This window comes from Podarcis gaigeae (assembly GCF_964106915.1).
Source record: "Podarcis gaigeae genome assembly, chromosome: 1".
NCBI classification, from domain to species: Eukaryota; Metazoa; Chordata; class Lepidosauria; order Squamata; family Lacertidae; genus Podarcis; species Podarcis gaigeae.
In genome coordinates, this window is record NC_139678.1 from 132,077,825 (window position 1) to 132,100,456 (window position 22,632).

At 41.3% G+C, this 22,632-nt stretch overlaps 1 protein-coding gene across 4 annotated transcripts in view; it reads left to right on the forward strand.

Annotated features, from left to right (window-relative positions):
- The window catches only part of AGAP1 (ArfGAP with GTPase domain, ankyrin repeat and PH domain 1), a 316,238-nt gene that overhangs the window by 249,942 nt on the left and 43,664 nt on the right, over positions 1-22,632 (forward strand). For 3 of the 4 annotated variants that reach the window (XM_083706024.1, XM_083706025.1, XM_083706023.1), the window contains 4 exons: positions 7,516-7,593; positions 16,111-16,265; positions 18,221-18,311; positions 20,481-20,703. In XM_083706024.1, coding sequence (XP_083562150.1) covers positions 7,516-7,593; positions 16,111-16,265; positions 18,221-18,311; positions 20,481-20,703 — 547 coding nt within the window. The remainder of the gene's footprint in view (positions 1-7,515; positions 7,594-16,110; positions 16,266-18,220; positions 18,312-20,480; positions 20,704-22,632) is intronic. The other variant, XM_083706026.1, reaches the window with a different exon arrangement.

The window sequence follows — 22,632 nt, forward strand, 5'->3', positions numbered from 1 at the left end:
GCCAACCCCTGCACATAGGGCCGGCCCACCCATGAGGCAAGGTGAGGCAACCACCTTGGGTGGCAGGATCCACAAGGGCAGCAGATTTGATCTTCAAAGAATGCCTCACCTATCGCTGCTGTCATTGTAGCAGCAACTGCTGTGGTACACTCATTGGAGGCCAGATCTGCTACCTCCTTGGCAGGCCTGCCAGTGCTGCCTCTACAGTGGTCTCTTGGAGGAGCTGCTGGACTCCTCCCACCCCTAGGAGTGTGGGGGAGACCATCAGCAGTGCCTCCTCTTTGCTGAGAGGCCGCTGTGCAATGCCACCTCCACACCTCTAGGAAAGAAAAGGCAGGGGCTGCCTTCTGCGATCTCCACCATCCAGCATGATTCAGAGTGGGCCCTGTCCACCACCGGCCACAGCCTTTGATTCCCCCTTCAACTGTTGGGTAGGGTAGATTTGATTCCACCCCAACCCTGCTTTTCCCTGATGTAGATCTTCACGCACCCTGGCAGAGGTGAGGTTGCCATTTTGTGGTTCGCCTCTTGGGCCTGTCATGCCTGCGTGTAGGAAACCAGATATTGGAGGAAAGGCCTCTAGCATGCTATTTTATAATGCACAGGGACTTTTTTGTTTGAAAAAGCCTGCAGTCTAAATTGGCGTAATGGAAGTTCACCATTTTATCTGGTTTTAACCAGACCATAGAATCCTGTGTTGGGGGGAAATGAGGGAACCATAAAATGACTCATTTTAGTTTTGTTCCCGTCCTCCTCCTTGCTGTGTTCTACAAATGGAGGATTGGAACAAGGCTTCGCATCAGGCATGACAAAGCCATGTGCTTTGAAAATATACTGCAGGGGAGAGGCCCTAGTGTCGTGAGCAGCCAAAGAGCCTGGGCATGGGAACTTGCCATATGGCTCCAGGGACAGAAAGGGAACAGCTGGTAGCTATGGACCTGGGAGGGAAGAGGACTATGTTGCAAAGAGATGCATCAGTCTCATCTAACCTGTGAGGTAGCTAGCTGCAAGAGTCTTACATGCTAATCTTACTTTACTGGACAAGTCTCTTTTGACAAAACGTTGCTAAATTGTTCCTATCGCAGTTCAGTGTGGATATGCTTCAGCACCATTCATGTATTTTACATGTCTAAATTAGGAAAGCTTTTTTTAATTGAAAAATTAGGACTACAATGTTCAGAATTGAAATAATTTAGAAATAAATGGAAACTGAACTTGTAGCATGTAATACAGTGGTACCTCAGGTTACAGACGCTTCAGGTAACATACGCTTCAGGTTACACACTCCACTAACCGAGAAATAGTACCTCGGATTAAGAACTTTGCTTCAGGATAAGAACAGAAATTGCACTCGCGCAGCGGGAGGCCTCATTAGCTAAAGTGGTACCTCAGGTTAAGAACAGTTTCAGGTTAAGAACAGACCTCCAGAACGAATTAAGTACTTAACCAGAGGTACCATTGTAGTGTATTTTTTCATACATATGGAAGCCTATATTGAACTAGTTATAAAACAGTAACAAGATTTTATGCAGTTATTAAACATAAATTTATTTTGGTTTGATGTTTCAGATGCAGACATACAAATGCCTAATAGCATTAACGTGAGAGATTATTAATGAGTTCATGATTACTGTTACTTGGAAATAACATGCCAAAATAAAGACAGTCTCCTAATTGTCATGTGAGTTTCTGAGCAAAGACCATTTGAGTTGCTCCCATAACTCAACCTTTTGAAGGTTGCCTTTGACTTTTTCTGGTGGGAACATGTGGTGCTAGCCAAGAGCGCATAGCACTGCAGATAACTGCCAGGGTAATTGATGTTGCACATTTCATAAACGTATTTTGTCTGCTAAATATTCATTTTTTTAAAAGAAAAAGGAATGACACTTGACACATCAAAGTTGATCATTTCATCAACAGGCTAACAGAGAATAAAGCTGAAGATTTAGTACTTTTATATTGATACCAATCCTTTAATATGTGATTGAAACATGAAAAACTATAGAAGATGGAGCCAATTGGGAAAGGGGTTTTATGTACTGCAGATTTTCTCCTTGGCAGCAGGGTGCTGTGCCTAGACGCTACCTATTTATATGTAAATTTTCAGGAATAAAAGTTTTCAACAGGTGAATTTAGACCCCACACTGCATAATTCCTACTGAATTCCCAAATCTTTTCTAAGAGAAAAGCTGTAATACTTTAAAAATCTCTTTCTTGATTTTTATCTATTAAGCCTTCTCAGCATAAGTTCTTTCTTTAAAAAACAAACAAGGAAAGCAACTACAGAATTCAGGTATGCAGTTTCCCCCCTTGCTGTCATTAAATATAGCATGCCATATTATTGGTAGGAAAGCAGTCACAGGACATTTAATATCATGGAATATAGAGTATAGATGTTCGTTTTCTAGTTACGGTAATTACTATTTTATTGATTGTGGGCAGATTGCAGGTCCTCATTTTGATAAACACCTACAGGGAAAAGGGTTGTCCAGCAAACTTCAGCATTTGTATCAGGATAATTTTATGCAAGGTCTTCAGATAAGGGTTAGAATTTTCCTAATTTTTCTATTATAACTTTTGAATGAGCCAGCTGCAGTATTGCATTTTGTGCTAGTTATAACAATATTAACAGCATATACAAACGGATTTTCACAGCTATCATTTAAATCAGTATTAGCATATGTACATGGATGTTGCATCTAGTTGGGCCTGTGTGTGTGTTAAATAGTACAGAATATGCATTGCTCAGTACAGATTCCAGTACAGTGGTACCTCGGTTTACTAACTTAGTCCATTCCGGAAGTCCGTTCTTAAACCAAAACCATTCTTAAACCAAGGCACGCTTTCCCTAATGAGGCCTCCCGCCACCGGTGCCCTTCCACTGTTCAGCTTCCGTTCTTAGACGGAGGTAAACCAGGACACTACTTCCGGTTTGGCGGAGTTGGTAAATCAAATAGTTCGTAAACAGGGCTGTTCTTAAACCGAGGTACCACTGTATTCTGATAATCCCAGTTTTTGTTTAGAAGAGGGTGACAGTATTTGACAGTATTTCTGTCCTCATTCTACAGAGGTAAGCTTGAAGTACGTGGTGAAATCTCAGTAGGCAGGTGGAACTTGGCATAATTTATATTTATGCATAAAAAGGTAAAGGTACCCCTGCCCATACGGGCCAGTCTTGACAGACTCTAGGGTTGTGCGCCCATCTCACTTAAGAGGCCGGGGGCCAGCGCTGTCCGGAGACACTTCCGGGTCACGTGGCCAGCGTGACAAGCTGCATCTGGCGAGCCAGTGCAGCACACGGAACATATTTATGCATACTTGCATATTAAAGTTACAAAATTCAATTGTACTGCAACATATTTTAGGTCGTTTTATCACCAGATTTCTTCCTCCATGGCCGGACCTAGATTCTGTGTTTCAAAACCCATTGCCAGGGCTTTGGAAAGTGTACACAAAAAGTCTGTCACGGGGTCAGCAACCTTTTTCAGCCATGGGCCAGTCCACCGTCCCTCAGACCATGTGGTGGGCCAGACTATATTTTGCAAAACAAAACAAATTCCTATGCCCCATAAATAACCCAGAGATGCATTTTAAGTAAAAGCACATACCTGGACCATCCACGGGCCGGATTGAGAAGGCGATTGGGCTGCATCCGGCCCACGGGCCTTAGGTTGCCTACCCCTGGTCTATCAGAATGAACAGTGCACTTTTAGACCACCTCAGGACCCAGGAAGACTGACTGGACTGTTTATTCAGGCACGAAACAGTACTTTGCTGTTATGAATCTGAATGAGTAATGCTGTTCTTCGGTTGACAGATAAGATATTGTACAAAGTTACATGTTGCAGGATCTTGATCCATGTTATTTTTTAAAAGAGTTGTAGGAATCCTGAACTAGATCAGAGCGACAGCCTTGCTGTGGGGGGTGGGGGTGGGACAGTGATGGTGTTAAACCCTTTCCTCTTCTTGCTGTGTCCACAGTTGAACTCTCCCCCCTCAAGACTGCTGCTTTAGCCATACTTTGGCAGAGGGCACAATATAAGTCCTGGTTTCTTCCCTCAGTGAAAACTGATTTTGATCAGTATTATGCCCTTCCCAATAGAGGCTGATCCATAATGGTGAATGAGTCAGTTCCACCTCGCATGGGCTCCAGCTCCACCAGTGTTCTGCCCCACCAGTCCCAATAGCCAACACTGCCCACCAATCCTGGATCCAGTTTGGGATTGCCATAGTTGATGTGTGATTACAGATCCCCTGCATAATTTGTGGCTTGTCCCTTAGAGGTGCAGCATGCAAATATATAAAGCTGTCTTATTCTAAATCAGTCTTGGTCTGTCTAGCCCCTGCCAAAGAGACTCAATCAAAATTGTTATACCCCTCTTTGAATTGCTAGCAGTGTGGGGCAAGCATTATTAATATGGTGTTGGGCCACCCAATTATAAAGTATTCTGAGGTGATGTTTTGGAAACAGTTTAGTATTGGAATCCTCACTGTGCTTTAAAGATGTGCATATTTTAATAAACTTCTTGTACTCCGACGCTTAAGACAGAAAATAGCACCTTTCACATAGGATGGATATTTGTACTGTTTAAGTTAACATGAGCATGTGTTGTTGTTGGCATCCATCTTGTCTCTGGAGACAGTGGAAGAATGTGCCATCCAAAGCAAACCATTGGATACCTCCAGCACCTGCTATGGCCGTAGAGACCAATACGTTTGGTTTCGCTGTTAGATGCACCATAGAATTTATTCTCTCTGTGCTCCTCCCAGAAGAGCATAAAGAGCATATTTAGTATACATTGCTGCTTCGAGTTCATTTGCTTGAAATAACACAACTCACTTTCCTCTCTCTCCTCTCCTTCTGTTGTCCCCCCACATTTGGGGGGAAATATTATATATGGGTGGGGATTTCTCCTTTTTCCTTACTTGTGATTGGTTTAAAAATTGCAATTTAAACATGTTTACTGGCACACTATCATCTACTCTGACTGGCAGTAGTCTCTCCCAGATTCTTTTACTGGCAATTCCAGGAATTTTACCTGGGGCCTTCTGCATTCAACACTTGTGCACCAGCACTAAGCTATGGTCCTCCTTCATTCCAATGTAAAAAAAACATCTTTTCTTGCTGCCATCATTACCACATTATAGACATAATAGTGCATTATCACATGTCTTCAGTCAGATTCACATCGGGATTTCCTCCTCTTGCACTCTAGCCACAGTCCCACCAAGTGGCCCTACACATCTCACCATGCCCTGGCAAAACCAAATCTTGACAGGTGCACCATCCATGTCAACCAGAAAATCATCCAGGGTAAGGCATCCAGACTCTGTAAGTTTTCAGGGGTGGATCATCCCAGTCCCTCCACCCTTGGGTGGTACTGCCACAACTATACCAAACCTCACCAGGGTATGATCTGTTCTTGACAATGAGCTCAGTACTCATTGGTACTTAATGGAATCAAGCCAGCCAACTCAGTTACAAAGAGCGGGTCAAGGGTATGATCATCTAAATTACTTGGAGCACTGATCATCTGGGATAACCCCATAATTGCCATAGATATAATGAAATCCCAAAGTATCACACTGGAGGCCACCTCAGCCTGGATGTTGAAGTCAATGAACACTGGAGGGGTTCTCCAACACCATGTCCAACAGTTCAGCCAGGTCAGTGTTGTACAACCAGCAGGGAGCACACAAACACCATCTCCAGTCTGCATGATGGCCCAGCACCAAGAACAAATACTCAAAACAGGTCACAGAGTAGACTGGCCTTCTGATGAGAGGGATCAAATTCACATGACTACTCCAACTCTGCTCCACAGATCTGAACTGGTTCTGTACCGAGTACAGGATGGGCAAAAGTTGAGTCAGCCTTCTGTCATGCCCCGTCACTCACAATTTTGATAACTGACTTGTTTTGGACAGACCTGTAAGTCACCAACAGCAGCACCAGATCCGAGTCCAAGTTTTCTGGCTTAATCAAATCCTGATTGCAAATGGGCATAGTAGAGGAAACAAGGACCTTGATGTACCTCATCTCTCAACTCTGGATCATGACCCCCCACCTGCCTTCCCCCTTCCTCCTCCTCCCACCCAGTTCCAGTCACACAAGCACATGATATCACACATTTTGAGCACTAAAATGATGACACTAGTGAAGGAAATCAATGCACGTCTCATGTGTCCCTCTGCCCCACCTCCCACCCTGCTGAGGCATAATCTTATGCCATTGTGTTTGCTTCTGAGGATGTAATAAGGTGCACTAAAACAGAAGTGAAAGTTTCCAAACCCATCCTCAAGTGCACCAGGAGTTGACAGTGGAAATGAAGAGCCCACAAGGCCAGCATTCACTGAGGCTTATTCTCATAATGTTGAACCATGCTCTGGCCTTATGACTGAGCAAAGTCACTAGCTCCCATTCCCGCCTGCCTCAAAATATTGCTGTAGAGATAATGGGGCTTGTGGTCAGAACATGTAGTGTTGGTTTGTTAGCCGCTCTAAGGGTGGCAGTACTGAAGCGTGGCATACAAATCTTTTAAATAAACATGTAGAAAGCCTGAACTCCCTCAAAGAAGGAAATTAAATAAGTAATAAATGATACTAACCCAAATAATACTAAAAATCCTTTGGAAACCAAAAGGAGTAACTAGTCATCAACAGCATCACTTAAACCTTGCCCTTCAAACAAGAATTTATACTTTTTGTGTCTGAAAAAGAAAAATTTGCATACGGACAACATCAGCGTAAGTTAAAACAATCGTTAAGTTAATAACATGTAGGCAAATAAAAACGTATCTGAGGCCGTTTGCCTTATCTAAATGTATTGCTCTGTCACCTGGAGTAAAAATTTTATGGTTCCAAATATCAGGATTTATGCAATCGAATTTATTATTTTGGAAAAGTGGAGTTTCTAGTGTGGCACTGACTACTGTGAATTACAGTCCTACCTTGGGATAAATTTGCTTCAAGTTAAGTATTTTTGCGTTGCACTCTGCACCGACCCGGAAGTAATGCAGCACGTTACTTCTGGATTTCGCCGCACGTGCATGCGCAGACGGTCAAAATGACGTCACACACATACGCGGAAGCGGCGAAACGCGACCCGTGCAGACGCAAGTTGCGTTGGCTTCAGGATGCGAACGGGGCTCCGGAACGGATCCTGTTCACATCCCGAGGTACCACTGTGATTGTGGTTATACCATTTGTCTTAGAGGAGAATACCCTTTCTATTTATTTAGCTTTTACATTTGGATGATTAAGTATTCTGGTTTAAAGTTCTTAAGAAGTTAATGAGCTTTTGATAAGAATCTTCTTTCTGCTTGAAAAGCAAGTTGTTTAAAAGCTTTACTCTGGGCAACATGTGTGCAGCTGTTTCCCACAGAGGCTTTTGCTTGTATTTTACTTCATATGCTACTTCAACCTTTTTTCCCCTCCCATTTTTTTCCATTTTTTTCTGTTCTTTCTTTTACTCTTCTCTTTTTTCTCTCTCCCCTTTCTGCTCTCTGGATGCAGCCAAACGCAAAGCGTGGAATCTAAATCGTGTTGGTAGCCTGCGAAATATATACAGCAGCAGCAGCACCAACACTGAAGGTAACAAAATCAAAGCACCATCATGTAGAGAAACTGCTCCCTCTCCCAGCGGTATCTTCATTGCCTCTCCCTTTCCCCTAAATCCTGGGATAGCAATAAAATTGGCCCAAAGCACGTGTGCTTTCATGTTGTGTATGCAGAGCCATTCCTTTGGTCTTTTCATCTTTCTGTTTGTGTGTTTTATTTTGCCATTCATGTTCCTTTCAGTTTACTTAAATTTTGACCTTTCCCTCTAGTCGTGGAGTAGTGATGTTTAAATTACTTCAAGAACCCATTTTCTTCAATTTTTTTTATTTTCCTTTTATACATGTGGGCACTCAATGTAATATTTCCCAAGTTATTACAGTTTTTTAAAGTGTTGGTATCAGGTGTAATGATCTGTAGCCAAATACAATAGTGTGCTGTGACATTTAAGTAACAGTCTTAATTTGTTTTGTGAAAGCATTCTCCATAATGCTTTCTGCAGCTCTAATCCAAGAGCGAGACAGAGCCAAACCATTTGCATGTGCTACTCTTGCTTGTAAATTCTGTATATTGTTGTATTTCTAAAGGTCGCCTGGTGCCAAAGTTCACAAATTGACTTACATTGCTGTTTTCAGTGAAGGCAGCCATCATGGCTTTTGTATAATAGCAGATTGAATTTCTTTCCTTCACCTTCATTTGAACAATGCAATTATAAACTGCCTTCTTTTTTTCCTTCTTTTTTTACAAAGGTCAAAGGTCAAAATTACTTGGAAACCAAAGGGGGGGGGATCTTCATCCACCATCTCAGAGACCGTATAAACGGTGATGCTGAATGCAAAATAGGTCACAATTCAGTAATCTTCTTGTAATGGGGGGAATTTTTTTTCACTTAAGTGCAAACCAAATGGGTCAAGTAATCACAAGCGCATGCCCTTACACTAATTGACTTATTTTGGAATGATTATAACTATAATATTTTTCTTAATGTCACTGTTTTCTGGGCTGTTGGTTTTAGTGATTGAGAAGAGACAGCATTAAATCTCTTGTAAATTTTAAATTGCGTGCTATTTCTGTAAACAAGTCCCTGTGTTCACATTCTGATCATTAACCTTTGGTGATTTATATCACAATCTCTTTTTTTCACAATTACTACTCTATCTCAGGCAGTTGCCTTACTTACCACCAGATAAAATGTATCTGGGACACAAAAGTGCTTTTTTACAGCCACTTGTTAGGGAGCAATTTTACTATAATATTGGTTTATTTCCCATTGTAAAGATTAAATTGTCACCTTTTAAAATAACAAAGCTGTAAGCTCTGAGACAATATCTGCTACCTTTCAAATGGCTTTTAGAAGAAAAACTGGGACCAAATTAGTCATAAATATCCACTGCCTGGGAATAGTAAATAAGGATTGTTTTTCGCAGTTAAAACAGAACCGCACATGTTCACTGCTTTCACCCCAAAGTGCTTCACTGAATATTTCTGTATTTTGCTCTTTCATTGTTGTGTCTACATAGTGTTTCATTTTATCTTGATAATATTAGGTTTCATTATTTCCTAGTTATCATTTTGAGAAGTGAAAGCATATTACCTTGTTTGCCACCAAAATATTTATTTAATTAGAAAATGTTTAAAATATTTGCTGGGAAAAATATCCTAGCAGTGTGCTAATTCCATTATATATAAAGCGTGACTAATTTCCACCAACCAATTAAAAACAAATTGCATAAAATGATTATTAAAAGCAAAGATAAAAATCAATAAAACATTCAAAACAGATATAACTGACACATGATTGGGTAAGCTTGCTAAAATAAAGGTTTTCAGCAGTCAAACAATATAGCGAGGGCACCTCCTTACACCAATGGGCATAAAATTCCAGGTCAGAGATATTGCCACACTAAAGGAATTACACCTTTCAGTGTGGAACAAACAAAAAAGCACTTTCAAAGTTCAGGTTCTGCAAATCAAAGTAATCAGATGGGTGCATGGGGTAAAACTATCCCTTAAGTGAACTGGTCTCAAGCCATTAAGGACTTGCATGTACTTATGGCAACACCTTGAGCATGGCCTGCTAATCAGTAGCCATTGCCGAACTTTTACCAAAAGCTGACAAACTCAATGTGGCAGCATTCTGAACTTAACTGCAGTTTCCTGATCAACCACAAGAGAAGCCACACATAGAGTGCATTGTCGTAATTCAACCTTGAATTTGCCACAGTGTCTGAACGACTGTGGACAAACTATCCGGATCCAGAAATGGTTGCAATTGTCATACCAGTGGTTCTAATCACTGAGGCTGCTTGGGCCTCCATTGACAAAACTGGACCCAGGAGCACCCCTAGACTGTGTGCCTGCTCCTTTGGGGGAGTGCATTCCCATCCGGAACAGGCAATTGACCGATACAGTCAGATACAATAACCACTCAACCACAGAGCCTACATCTTATGAAGATTCAAGATGAGTTTGTTTTCTCTCAGTAAGCCCACTACTGCATGCAAGCACCAATCTAGGGCCTGTATGACCTCCCACAATTCAGATGTTATGGAGAAGTAGAGCCTTTGCCCCAAATCTCCTAATGGCTGCTTCCAATTGCTTCATGTAGATGTTAAACAGCACTGGGGAGAAAATGGTGACCTGTGGCACTCCATAGCATACTTTCAGTTTTCGATAACTCACAAGGTGTCAGTGAGTTTCTCTTTTAAAAATCAGAGAAACAAAACAGCTCAGGCCTGAGCTCAGCAACTCATCCCAGTGGTCTTGCCCCAGTGAACCGATTGCAAGGGCTGAAGGTCAGCTCCCTAAGTCCCCTCCTCCCCCAGGCCCTTCCCAAGCAACCTGAGACTTCTTTGCCTTGTCTCTTAGTTCTGCCCTCTTCATACAACTGTGGGTTCTGGTAGACCAGGGGGGAAGGGAACTTATCACAGCAGGAAAGGGAGATACCTGTGCTTTTTCACAAACCTGACTCATCTCTGCCTTTTGGCTTCCCTCCCCCCCCCCCCCCTTATTTCAGCTTTTGCTTCTGCCTCTGATTCTGGACTGCTCTCTGCCACAGTCTCTTCCTACTCACTAAACCCTGTTGCCTCTTCAGCTTCCAACACCACCTCTTCCCAGTCTGTTCCCTCTTCTCCCTCTGACCTCCAATTGCCATCCCACCACCAATCCCCTGGCTCTGAGCCTTCTTCCCTTGAGGGTTCTCCAGCTGGTTCCTCCCACCACTCCTCTGCATCCAGCCAGTCCGTGACAAATACAGGAGGGAAACTGAGGCCCATTTGGTCCCATTACTTGGTCCCATGACTGAAGTTCCACACCCCTGACTTTAAGAATCCAGGAAAGGCACAATTTCATTCCAGAAGAGGATGTTGGAGATAGGTAGTTCAGAGTATTGGAGGAGAAACAGGGAAGAGAGGAGGAGGAGGAGGAGGAGGAGGAAATGCAGGCAGAGGAGGTAGATTGTACTGAAAGAAGGGGCCAGAGAGAGAACCCCACCTAAGGCTTATAGACAAGGAGTGTTGTGGTGTTGCTTGGGAAGGGAGCAAGGAACATGAAGAAACGAGAGGAGAGGACTCTAGAGACAGGCTGTAGGCAGGGACATTCACAAAGAGTTGTAATATGTCCCTGGCCTTGGATATTCCTTGACCAAATCTTTTTTTTATTAACAGAGAATAAATAAAAATAAACTCATACGAGTTATCTTACCATTTCTGAATGCTGACTGTTAGAGCTGTTTCTTATCTCTCTGCTAGTTCCCATGATACACAGGTGTTACTAATGACTAATTTGGACTTCTGAAAGCTCAAATATATGCTATTTTATGATTTTTTTTTACTTTGAGAAATGTGTTTTTTTATTATGATGATTATTATTATTATTATTTACATAAAAGTGCTATTAAAAATGAAGAAAAATAGAAGAAGAAGAAGAATATAGTATATCACTATATTGTTAGCAGTTAACAATTACCATTTTTAACATACTGTATTTTGTATAAATGAGTTCCAAATTTCATTATACTTGTCCATGCAAAGTCTACCTCTATAAGCAATCTGCTCATAGGTGGCAAGAGTAGTCAGGTCTTCAATCCATTGAATTAATGGAGCCGTACATTTATCTTTCCAATGCAGCAACATCAGTCTTTTGGCCGTAGTGAGGGCATGGAGAATCCATTTGCGTTGTCCAGTGCTCAGATTCTACGTAGTAGATATATAATTCAAAAGCATATTATCCTCTGAAAAATATGTATTAGCATTTTGGAAATCAATGAATAAAACTAGTATGATAAGCTGGATAAATGTTGTTAAATTTTTATTTATACTGGAGCAAACAACTCCACTGAGTGCTTTCTTGAGTGCCTTCACCGTTTAATATCCAAATCCCCCCAAAGCAGTTATTTACTTTTTGCCATCCTTCAAATATAGAAAACTTGCTGCCCGTTAACCCTCTGTATGCTAAATTCCCGGGGTGGGGGGCGATGATGATTAATTGGCCCACTAACCTTTTAGAGGAGAAATAAAATAAAGAATGGCAACAACCTGGATCTGTGTTAAGAGTAGGATTCTTTTTGAAATCAGTTTGAAGGCCAAGTTGCTTGTCCCTGAAGATAACAAAATTAGCCACGTGGGACTTCGTCTGCATAGAAACTGGACACAATTAGAGTAATACTCACTGTTGTTAATGCAGTTTGGGATAATTGGGCAAGTTGATTTTGACAGGTTGATGGTGCTAAAATACTATTATAGTGGACCTTTCCATGCATAACAGTTAAACTTAGGAAACTGTTTAATAAAATGTTGTGATTGGGCTCACAGGGATTTAAACTGCGCAAACTGCAATACTGTTGGGTTTAAAAGTTAACCATTTAGTTCTGAAACCAGCTTTTGAGAGTATAACCATCTTTCCATCAGACCTTTTGTGAACAGAGATAACTTCCTCAGGATATGTCTGAACTGCATTCAGAGTCTGTAGTAGCCAAATCCCTGTAAGAAATGTCTTGCTATGGATATTCAGAAATGCTACCTAACTGCTTATCTCTGGTGACTACATAGGAAGCTGCTTTATGCCATTGGTCCATCTAACTCGGTGCTGTCAACACTGACGGGCTGCAGCTAACTGGGCCAGACTAAAGAAAAAAGCTATTGAGCCTGTGCCCTTCTGTATGTAAAGCAGTTGTTCTACCATGCAGAACACCTGCTAATCAGCAGTTGCCCTCAGTGAACAGATGATGATCAAACCGCCATGATCCAGAGATCCTTTCCTTCCCAGCAGATGAGAGCAGCAGTAGTCTTGTGGCCTCTGCACCTGCAGCCAATCAGCATCTCCTGACTGCACAGGGAACTGTTCTAACTGTTTTAAACTTTGTGTGGGGTTTGTTGTTGGTAGTGATTTTTATTGAGGGAGGGGAGGTGTATCTGGGAGAAGGAGCTGGGGAGAGCCTGGGGGCCCGATTGCAGTGGTTCAGAGTAGGGGGAAGTGTGGCATGAGAGGTGGGGCAGGCTGGGTAAGGGGCACACAGCACAGGCAGTTAGTGACTGTGACGTGTGCCAACTCCTCCTCCAACCTGGGGAATTGCAATTGTCCTGTCAGCCAGCCCTTGGATCTGCAGCTGCTGTTGCTGAATGCTAGGTGGATCTGAATTAGACCTCCCGCATCCATGATCTGATTATGGATGAGGAGACTGATCTGGCATGTATCACTGAGACCTGGGTGGGTGAGAGGGCAGAGTTGGTCTCACCCAGCTTTGCCCATCTGGGTGCTTGGTGCAGCATTAGGCCAGACTTTCAAGTCAGGGAGGGGACTTGTGGTCTATAGAGATTCTCCCTCTCTTTATTTCCAGGCTTTCTGTCTAGCTAAGGGAGGATCTGGAATGTGTGTTCTTGGCATTGGGCAATCGGGACAGATCAGGGATTCTGTTAGTTTACCGTCCACCTCCCAGCAGTCTCCCTGCCTGAGCTGAAAGAGCTGGTTTGGGGGGCAGTGTTGAGGATTCCCAGACTGCTGTTTCCGGGGGACTTCCACATCCATGCCGAGGTGACTGGCTCTGAGGTGGCTCAGGATTTCATGACTGCTATGATGACCATGGGGCTGGCCCAACACATGTGGCAGGTTGCACTCTAGACTTTATTTTCTCAGCTGGGTAGGAAGAGGGCGATCTGAAAGTGGGGGGTATTGATCTCAGTCCCTCGTCATGGTCTGATCCTCCTGTATGATGACCTCTGTCGGCAAAGAGACAGGGAAAATGTGTCCCTGTTAATTCTCCTTGACCTCTCAGCAGCTTTTGGTACCATTGACCATGGTCTCCTTCGTGGTCTCCAAAGTCCTCTCAATTGTATAAATGCAATAAAGTGTGTATGGGTGTTCGTTCGCTTGCTTCTCCGACTACCAGTAGGAGTTATCTGGAGCCAGCTGCTTGTATTCCCTTTTGCTGTCCACTTTCTAGTTGTGGCATAGTTTTAAGTGTGGACTGTGTTGTCCCTACCACTTTCCCAGTCCCTGGGCTGCCAGACTCTGCCCCTAATCCCATCCATTCAAACTATTTTCATCCATGAAATATTGAAAAGAATACAGTGTTAGAAAATGAGCCTTTTGTTGTTTTTACTGTATCATATGGGAAGGGGCTGGAGATTAGAATGCTTGAATTGTTAACATTTATCTGAACTAACTCAATATGAATTCAAAACTCTTTAAAAAACAACTGTGTGGAAATGGTGAGAATTGTGCTAAAGTTGAGCTTCAAAACACATACAACCATCATCATAGAAGAAATAAACATCCTACAACAAATCAGTTTTGGTTACTGTGACAAACTAGACATGTCAGGAGTTTTTTCTGCTTTCCTCATCTTTTAAACTTAGGTTGAGAGTTCATTTGCAATATAAACCTACCAATAAATAGCAAGAGAAGATAAAATATGACTTAGAAGCTTGGAGTAAATACAAACAAGTGATTAAGTGAATGTAAAACTGGTTGTGATAGCCAGCATAAATAAGTACAAAGGAACATTCATCCGAGAAGACGATCCTAGAGTAAAAGAATGCAAAAAGATTAGAACAGCAACAAAAGCAAAACTCCATATCTAGGCAGATGATCTGACCAAAAGGGAAGTTGATTATTTTGAAATTTTGTTTCTCCAACTGTCTCAAGCAGAGCTTTCCAAGCTGTTTGTTGTGACATGTTAGTGTGTTGGCTGTAGTGTGTAGGTGTGTCACACAAGTACTCCCCGTGCTCCTCCTGGGGCTGGAAAGGGTTAGTTTAACCTCTGGTTTGCTAGTAAAACTGAATCACTGTGTCACAAAATGATACATATCCAAAAAGTGTGTCACCAACTTGAAACGTTTGGGAAGCTCTGGTCTAAAGTAAAGGTAGAGCAATGATTCCAGTGATGAGCAATTTAATTCTTCAGCCAACAAACAATATTAGGGCTTTGTGACTTACATGGTATATATCCTCTGGTTGAGTGGAATACAGGTTGAATGGAAGAATATGACAGACAATAGAAGAGATTTTTTGAAGGATTTTTACCCACAATATTGCACTACTGGGCAGATCTACCACATATGAAAAAAGTGTCCATCCCCTAACATCCTCTCCAGCACACATTAGAAAAATCAATGTTCCTTTTTGCCAATTCCATCGGGAATTCCACTGGGAACCACCTTAGTACCACTTTTATCATGGACTCCTTTACCGTCCTATATAACCTTAATAGGAGACTTCCGCCGTATAACACTTGCTGAATTGTATCTTTTATTTTTGATTCCAAATCTGCTCTCCAAATTTCTTTCAGATTCTTTTTAGGACTTTCTCCTATTTTTTCAAATGAAAAGTAGAAAATTTGGGGAGAAAAAACTCTCACCCTGCAGGATTGGGGGGGGGCATTTTTCAAGAGCAGATAGTGGGAAGAGAAAGCGTTTAAGGAGTCCTTTCCTACCATTACTCTTGCATTCCTAAATGCAGCCTATCAAGGCTGATTATGAAGATTATTTAAAGAATAGTAGAACAACATACAAATGCAACATAATACAAATATACAAAAACAAAAAAAATCAGAAAAAGTAAACCTACATCTTAGGTACATTCTGATTTTTCAAGATGTACTTATTTCTGTTTCATTGTTTTTGCAATGTTCCTTTGGGTCCCTTCCTATCTGAACTTTATAATAGAAGAGAATAATTCCCAACACTGAAGATAAAAATTGATTCTATATTTAAATATTGTGGGCTGGGGAATGCTTCTGAGGTTCTGGCTTATCTGTATTACTAACAAAACTGTTCCAAACAATTAGTCTGGCTTCCCCTGCATCATCATCATCATCATCGTCGTTGTTGTTGTTGTTGTTGTTGTTGTTGTTGTTGTTGTTATTTTGCAGTTTTAGCTTCCCTGACATTTCACTGTGATGAAATCACAGCCTCTCTCTTCATTTTCTAAATTAGGGACAGAGTTATGAGCACCCTTTGTCTGCTACATCTGTTCTTTTCTTAATATCATGTTTTAATTTATTCTTTTAAATATAAGTTTTAACCCATCATTCTCTCCCTCCATTTTCTCTTTCAGAACAAGAAGATAACTTTGAATTTATCATTGTGTCTCTTACTGGTCAGACTTGGCACTTTGAAGCTACAACATATGAAGAAAGAGATGCTTGGGTCCAAGCTATAGAGAGTCAAATTCTGGCCAGCCTGCAGTCATGTGAGAGCAGCAAGAATAAGGTAAGATAAGCAACATTGATCAGAGGAAAAGAATATATGTCATCAACATTTAGACCCTCTATAATGTTTTAAAGGAGAAATTCCTGCAGTATTATTATGTCTGGAATGTTTTGCCTTGCTTTGCATTTAGATTTTTAATAGTAACTTATTTATTGTTTTACTTTTTCTGTTTTCTATATAATTTCACATTAAAATAACTCATTAGGAATGAATAGTTGCTGCTTTTAAATTGATCTAAATCTTGCTTTCAGTATTTTGAGTACAGTACTGCAAAGTAGTAGTTTTTTTCTACTTTGTTACTTTACAATTTTTCCTGGGAGCTGTTGTGTTTCTCTAGGACTAGAAAATGTATGACACTTTATCTTTAATACTGCAGGAATAGTATTGTGTATCTTCAGGATAGTATTGTGCACAATGTCCCATTTCAACATTTGTCTACAACTGTGATCTAGCTAAAGTTAAAAAAGGTAAAGGTAAAGGTACCCCTGCCCGTACGGGCCAGTCTTGACAGACTCTGGGGTTGTGCGCCCATCTCACTCAAGAGGCCAGGGGCCAGCGCTGTCCGGAGACACTTCCGGGTCACGTGGCCAGCGTGACATCGCTGCTCTGGCGAGCCAGAGCCGCACATGGAAACGCCGTTTACCTTCCCGCTGGTAAGCGGTCCCTATTTATCTACTTGCACCCGGAGGTGCTTTCGAACTGCTAGGTTGGCAGGCGCTGGGACCGAGCAGTGGGAGCGCACCCCGCCGCAGGGATTCGAACCGCCGACCTTTCGATCGGCAAGTTAGTCATGACTTAATCCAAGTTAGCTAAATCCAAGTTAGCAAGTTAGCTAAAGTTAGTCATGACTTAATCCTCTTGAAAGCTGTGGGACAAGTTGGTCACAACTAATTTCTTCGTTTCAATGGGGATTTGTCATTACTAAATTTAGCTGGATTGGGACTTACGTTTCAAGATACATGCTCACAATTTTTTGTTCTTTTGACCTTGGCTAAGGAAAGCTTAGTGGGAGGGTTCTTCTCTGTAATTAGGGATGATTACATGTTCAATGTATAAATAAAACTTTTAAGTCTTATGGCTTTTAAACCACAAATAGATTAAATTGGAAAGGGAAATATAGTAGTACCTTCATTCCATAATGGCTCATACATGTTTTACATTCATAATGTAGAATAAGCTAACTAGAACAGTTATGCAAAATTAAACTTTCTAAAGAAAGAGATTGAGGAAACCACCAAGACACATCCCTGATAATGGCATATCTAGATACCAGCTTATGTAAGGTGTTTTATAGCTTCTATTGAAATCTGTAGCCGGAAGTTCATGAGCTGATACAGCTAGTTGAATTTGCTCAGGACTCAGCTGGTATAGAAACTGAAAGTCACTTTCTATAAAGATTATCTTTCTGGGTCAAAGTAGAGGTCACTGGCGGGCCACTGTGGAGAGAGGTCCGTAACGCAAGCCATAAGATCAATTCTGATCTTTTGATGGTAGAATGCTCTGTTCACCATTGCTTCTATTCCCAAATCTTCCTAACAACCAATAACCATGAAACAAAATTAGTACAGGAATTAATTTAATTTAACAGAATTTGTAGGAATGGACTGTTCTGTGGTATTAATGGCACACTTCAGTTCTGAGCTTGCTTTACCACTGACAACAGCCTTTGGATTCCTGATGTCCTGTACGCTCTATGCCCCAGTGGTTCAATAAAAGCTTGAGCTGTCAGAAACATGGATGAAAACTGTGAGCTGTGCTTGTCAGACGCAGAATTACAGTACTTAAAGATGCTAAAGGATCAACTTCTGAGAAGCTAACCAAAAGCATCAAATTCCATGATCATGTTCATTCAACCCATTTCTGAACTCTCTTTTTTACCAGCTGACAGAAATGTTGTCTCTGTCTTTTCTTTGAGTTCTTATTTCCTGAATGTGTGTTTCTTTAAATATACACAGTCCCGACTGACAAGTCAGAATGAGGCCATGGCCCTTCAGTCAATAAGAAACATCAGAGGCAATTCTCGCTGTGTGGACTGTGGGGCACAAAGTGAGTACTTTTTTTCCACAAGGAACATTATCCTGGGCTTCATAAAGCTTGTAGTCTCTTTGCTTCAGTGTTACATGAACACCTGTTCTAGTTCTTGCCCTCTTGGTATTATATTCAGTGTTCTTTTCACTAGTTAGTGTTCATTATGGAATTTGATTTGTGTGGTGTATTCCTATTAAATCCTAATTAACGCATGCTGCTGGTTAGATTAAGACCTCATTTTTTTGTAAGTACTGACCTGGAACACTTTTGAGGAGGGAGATTTTTTTTCTTCAGTTTCGCATTCCTTTTCCACTTAACATGCTACTGTTATGCTCTAGATAAGAGGGGAAATAATGGCTCTTATGAATTTTAGGGGATTTTAAAGTCATTCTTTCCAGACAAAAAGGAAAAAGCATGTGATATTAGAAAACGTACAATGCCTATCTTAATATTAGTATGAGATACACAAATATATGTATATGTAAAACCTTGAGCCTGGCTCGGGAGTCAGTGGGCAGCCACCTGCTTTTTAACTCAGCTGATTTGACCCCTCCCAAGCTAATGTGCCGGCATCTGGCACTTGCTATGGGCTTTTGCGGCTACATTGATACAGACCTAGTTGGTCCTTCAGATAACTCAGTTTTTTGAGTCGAAGGTGATGGGATCTAAGTTTTAGCCTGAGGTATGGCCTGGGCGTGAGGGTTTCCCCTGGAGCAGCTGGAATGAAGAGGTGAGGGGGTCAGCTCCCCCATGCACATCCTGCATTAAAATTGGACACACCTGTCTTTTTTTAGTATGTAAAACAGGCCAGAGACGCAAGGGAGAGGTCAAATGTCATGTTTGTCCCCTTAACTTCTTTGAACATCATTGTCACTGTGGGAAAGACTTGACCCTAATTTCCTTTTGAGTGTGGGCAGGCTTTGTAGGAATGGATTTAGACACCAGGAGAGGATATATTTAGTTATTATTCTTCCTTGCTCATGTTTATGAGATCAGCAGAGTACCATCCTTTGCAGCTTAAACTTGGAAGCCAGTTGCTAAGAATTCCATCACATGACTGTTACTGTCCACCTTGGATACAAGCTTCAATTTAAGCAAGTCTCCTCTCCAGGTGTGGTGTGAGTGTTTACTAGCAAGACCATGAGTCAATTCCAAATTTTCAAGGATCATAGATTCGCAAAAGGGACCCAAGGATCATCTAGTCCAACCCCCTGCCATGTAGAAATATCAGCTAAAGTATCCATGACAGATCTGCTTAAAAACCGCCAAGGAAGGAGAGTCCACCTTCCTTCTGTGTCACCCTTCTTGATGTGGACCATCTGGCTATCTGAAATACTACTCAGAACTATAAGCACTGCTAATTGTGCTTTTCCCATGCCTCAACTGGTGTCGGTAGGCTTTGCATTTTCAATGCAATCCGAGATTTCTCTAAAATCAAAAGCAGCACATACTTCCTTGAAATTGCATAAATCGGAATGGTTGCTTTTTAGATGTTGGATGGAGTGCCTTGTTCATCTTTTCTCATCATACAAGCATGTGTTAAAAATGAAATAATCAATCTGCAAATGATGACAGTGATTATTAGGAGAGTAACTGCATTTAGTAGTACAGGTCACATGGTAGTACAGATGTGGGGAACCTTTGGTGTCACTGGACCACAGTGGCCCTGGCCATGCTTGTAGGGGCTGATGGAAGTTGTAATTCAGCTTCTTAGGGGCCAAAGTCTCCCCACACCTGTTTTAGGTGGGCTTGGTTTTTATTTTGGACTTTTAGAGCTGCTCTTTGGTTGCTGTCTCTTTGTCCTGAGTTGTATAATCATCTTATTTCCTGTCATCTTCTCCATTTTGCCACCATATTTACCCCATGATAGCTAAATAGGTTGCACTTGTACCTTTATGTAAAAACATCATCTTTAAATTACTTGCTTCTAACCTGTACCATACTTGTGCTGGTAGAAAAACATTTGCTACAATAATTCTTAAGATTTTATTCCCCAAGAACCATGAGCTAAAAGTTCCCTTAATTGGCTAAGAATTAGATAGGGGGTCCAGACTCATCAGCATCATGTATCACTCAGGGGTTCTGTTAAAACTTCAAATAAGAGTTGATTACTGGTAACCTTGCCATAAGTGGGAAAAGCTCTTAGAATGTATATTCATTGTGTTGCTTTGTTTACTTTTCCTATAGATCCTGACTGGGCAAGCTTAAATCTGGGAGCGCTCATGTGTATTGAATGCTCAGGGATACACCGAAACCTTGGCACACACGTGTCCCGTGTGCGCTCACTTGACTTGGATGATTGGCCTATTGAACTCATCAAAGTAATGTCCTCCATTGGGAACGAGTTAGCGAATAGCGTGTGGGAAGAAAATACCCAGGGACGTGCAAAACCCTCTCCAGACTCCTCAAGGTAAGCTGTTTCAGTATGCATGCAGGCGTTGAAAAAGTATGTGAAAGATATCTAACCCAATGTTTATCTTTTGAAAGTACCTCTGCACTGCTCTCATTGGCTGCAGTCTTAAATGGGAGCCAATGCTTAAAGAGCACTGGATCCTTCCTTCCTTCCTTCTCCAAGAAGCTCGGAGTGGTGTAACTAGTTAACTAGTCCTGCAAGGGAGAGATTCCTCTTGCCCGGTTCTAGCTAGCTAGTGTTTACCCTGAAGGATGCAAGCGAGGTCCTTCTTTGCCTGTGTTTGTGTGTGCTTACTATATACATTGTGTGCATACTATATACATACTGTATACATTCAGTGAATAACTGCAGTTGGGAGCAATACTTGCCTACCCCCAGACTGGTGCTTGTAAGCAGATTTGGGGTTGCGGTATCAGAGTTCTTTCTCCAGATAAACATTGTAATTCACAAATACCCTAAGTATAGTCAGCAAAGCATAAGGAAGGTGACCTGTAAGTTCAACACTACCCCCCCATTCACCATTTGTACAGGTCTCTTTGATTGTGTCATCTGAACAGACTGTTTAAGAGCCAATTTCATATTTTTTCTAATATTTCCATTAATTACATTGCTTTTATCCAAATAATAATAATAATAATAATAATAATAATAATAATAATAATAAATTTATTTATATCCCGCCCTCCCCAGCCGAAGCCGGGCTCAGGGCGGCTAACAACAATCAAACAAATACATAAACAAGGAAAGGCTGTTTTCATTGCTGCCTTTAAAGATAACACTTGTTGTTGTGGATAATAGTATTAATAGAATACAATTTTAGACCAATATATAAGAGTTTTAAGTTTCTGTGAATCATTAATTACTGCTTTTATTTGAAAAATACTGGCTCAGGAAACATAATTTGTTGTTGTTTAGTCGTGTCCGACTATTCGTGACCCCATGGACCAGAGCACGCCAGGCACTTCTGTCCTCCACTGCCTCCCGCAGTTTGATCAAACTCATGCTGGTAGCTTCAAGAACACCATCCAACCATCTCATCCTCTGTCGTCCCCTTCTCCTTGTGCCCTCCATCTTTCCCAACATCAGGGTCTTTTTCCAGGGAGTCTTCTCTTCTCATGAGGTGGCCAAAGTATTGGAGCCTCAGCTTCAGGATCTGTCCTTCCAGTGAGCACTCAGGGCTGATTTCCTTAAGAATGGATACGTTTGATCTTCTTGCAGTCCATGGGACTCTCAAGAGTCTCCTCCAGCACCATAATTCAAAAGCATCAATTCTTTGGCGATCAGCCTTCTTTATGGTCCAGCTCTCACTTCCATACATCACTACTGGGAAAACCATAGCTTTTACTATACGGACCTTTGTTGGCAAGGAAACATAATACAACATAATATTTTAAGTAATAAAATTTCATTCGTAAGTGTATTTCAGACTCTTTTCCCACATTAGATTTTATTAAAGTTTGAAAGAAAATATATAAAGGTTAATATTAAGTTGGAAAGAAACTACACAAAGGTTAATATTAAATATCCAATATATTTTTTATCGAAGATAAATAAACAAATCTAAATAAAAACCCAAACCCAAAGGGGAACAAGAAAAGAAAAGAGAGAATTCAGACTCATTTTTATTGCCCATTACCTTTCAGGCAACAAACACTGCAGTAGAACTTCAAAAACCTGAGTGCTTTCTTCCTAAATAGGAGTGTGGGGGTGTTAAATGTTCTTTCTTTGGTTTCTGCTCCATAACATTGTAAAAATATAAACCCTGGTGTGTCTTTTGCTATTACAGAACAAATATAGCTATTTGTATCATAATGTCAACAGTGCCATTACATTAATCCGTAAATATCAAAAATGAATTCTGGTGCCATCTTTGATTCATTATCAAAGAATCAAAGAATCCGGCCTGGTGGAACGCTCTGCCTCATG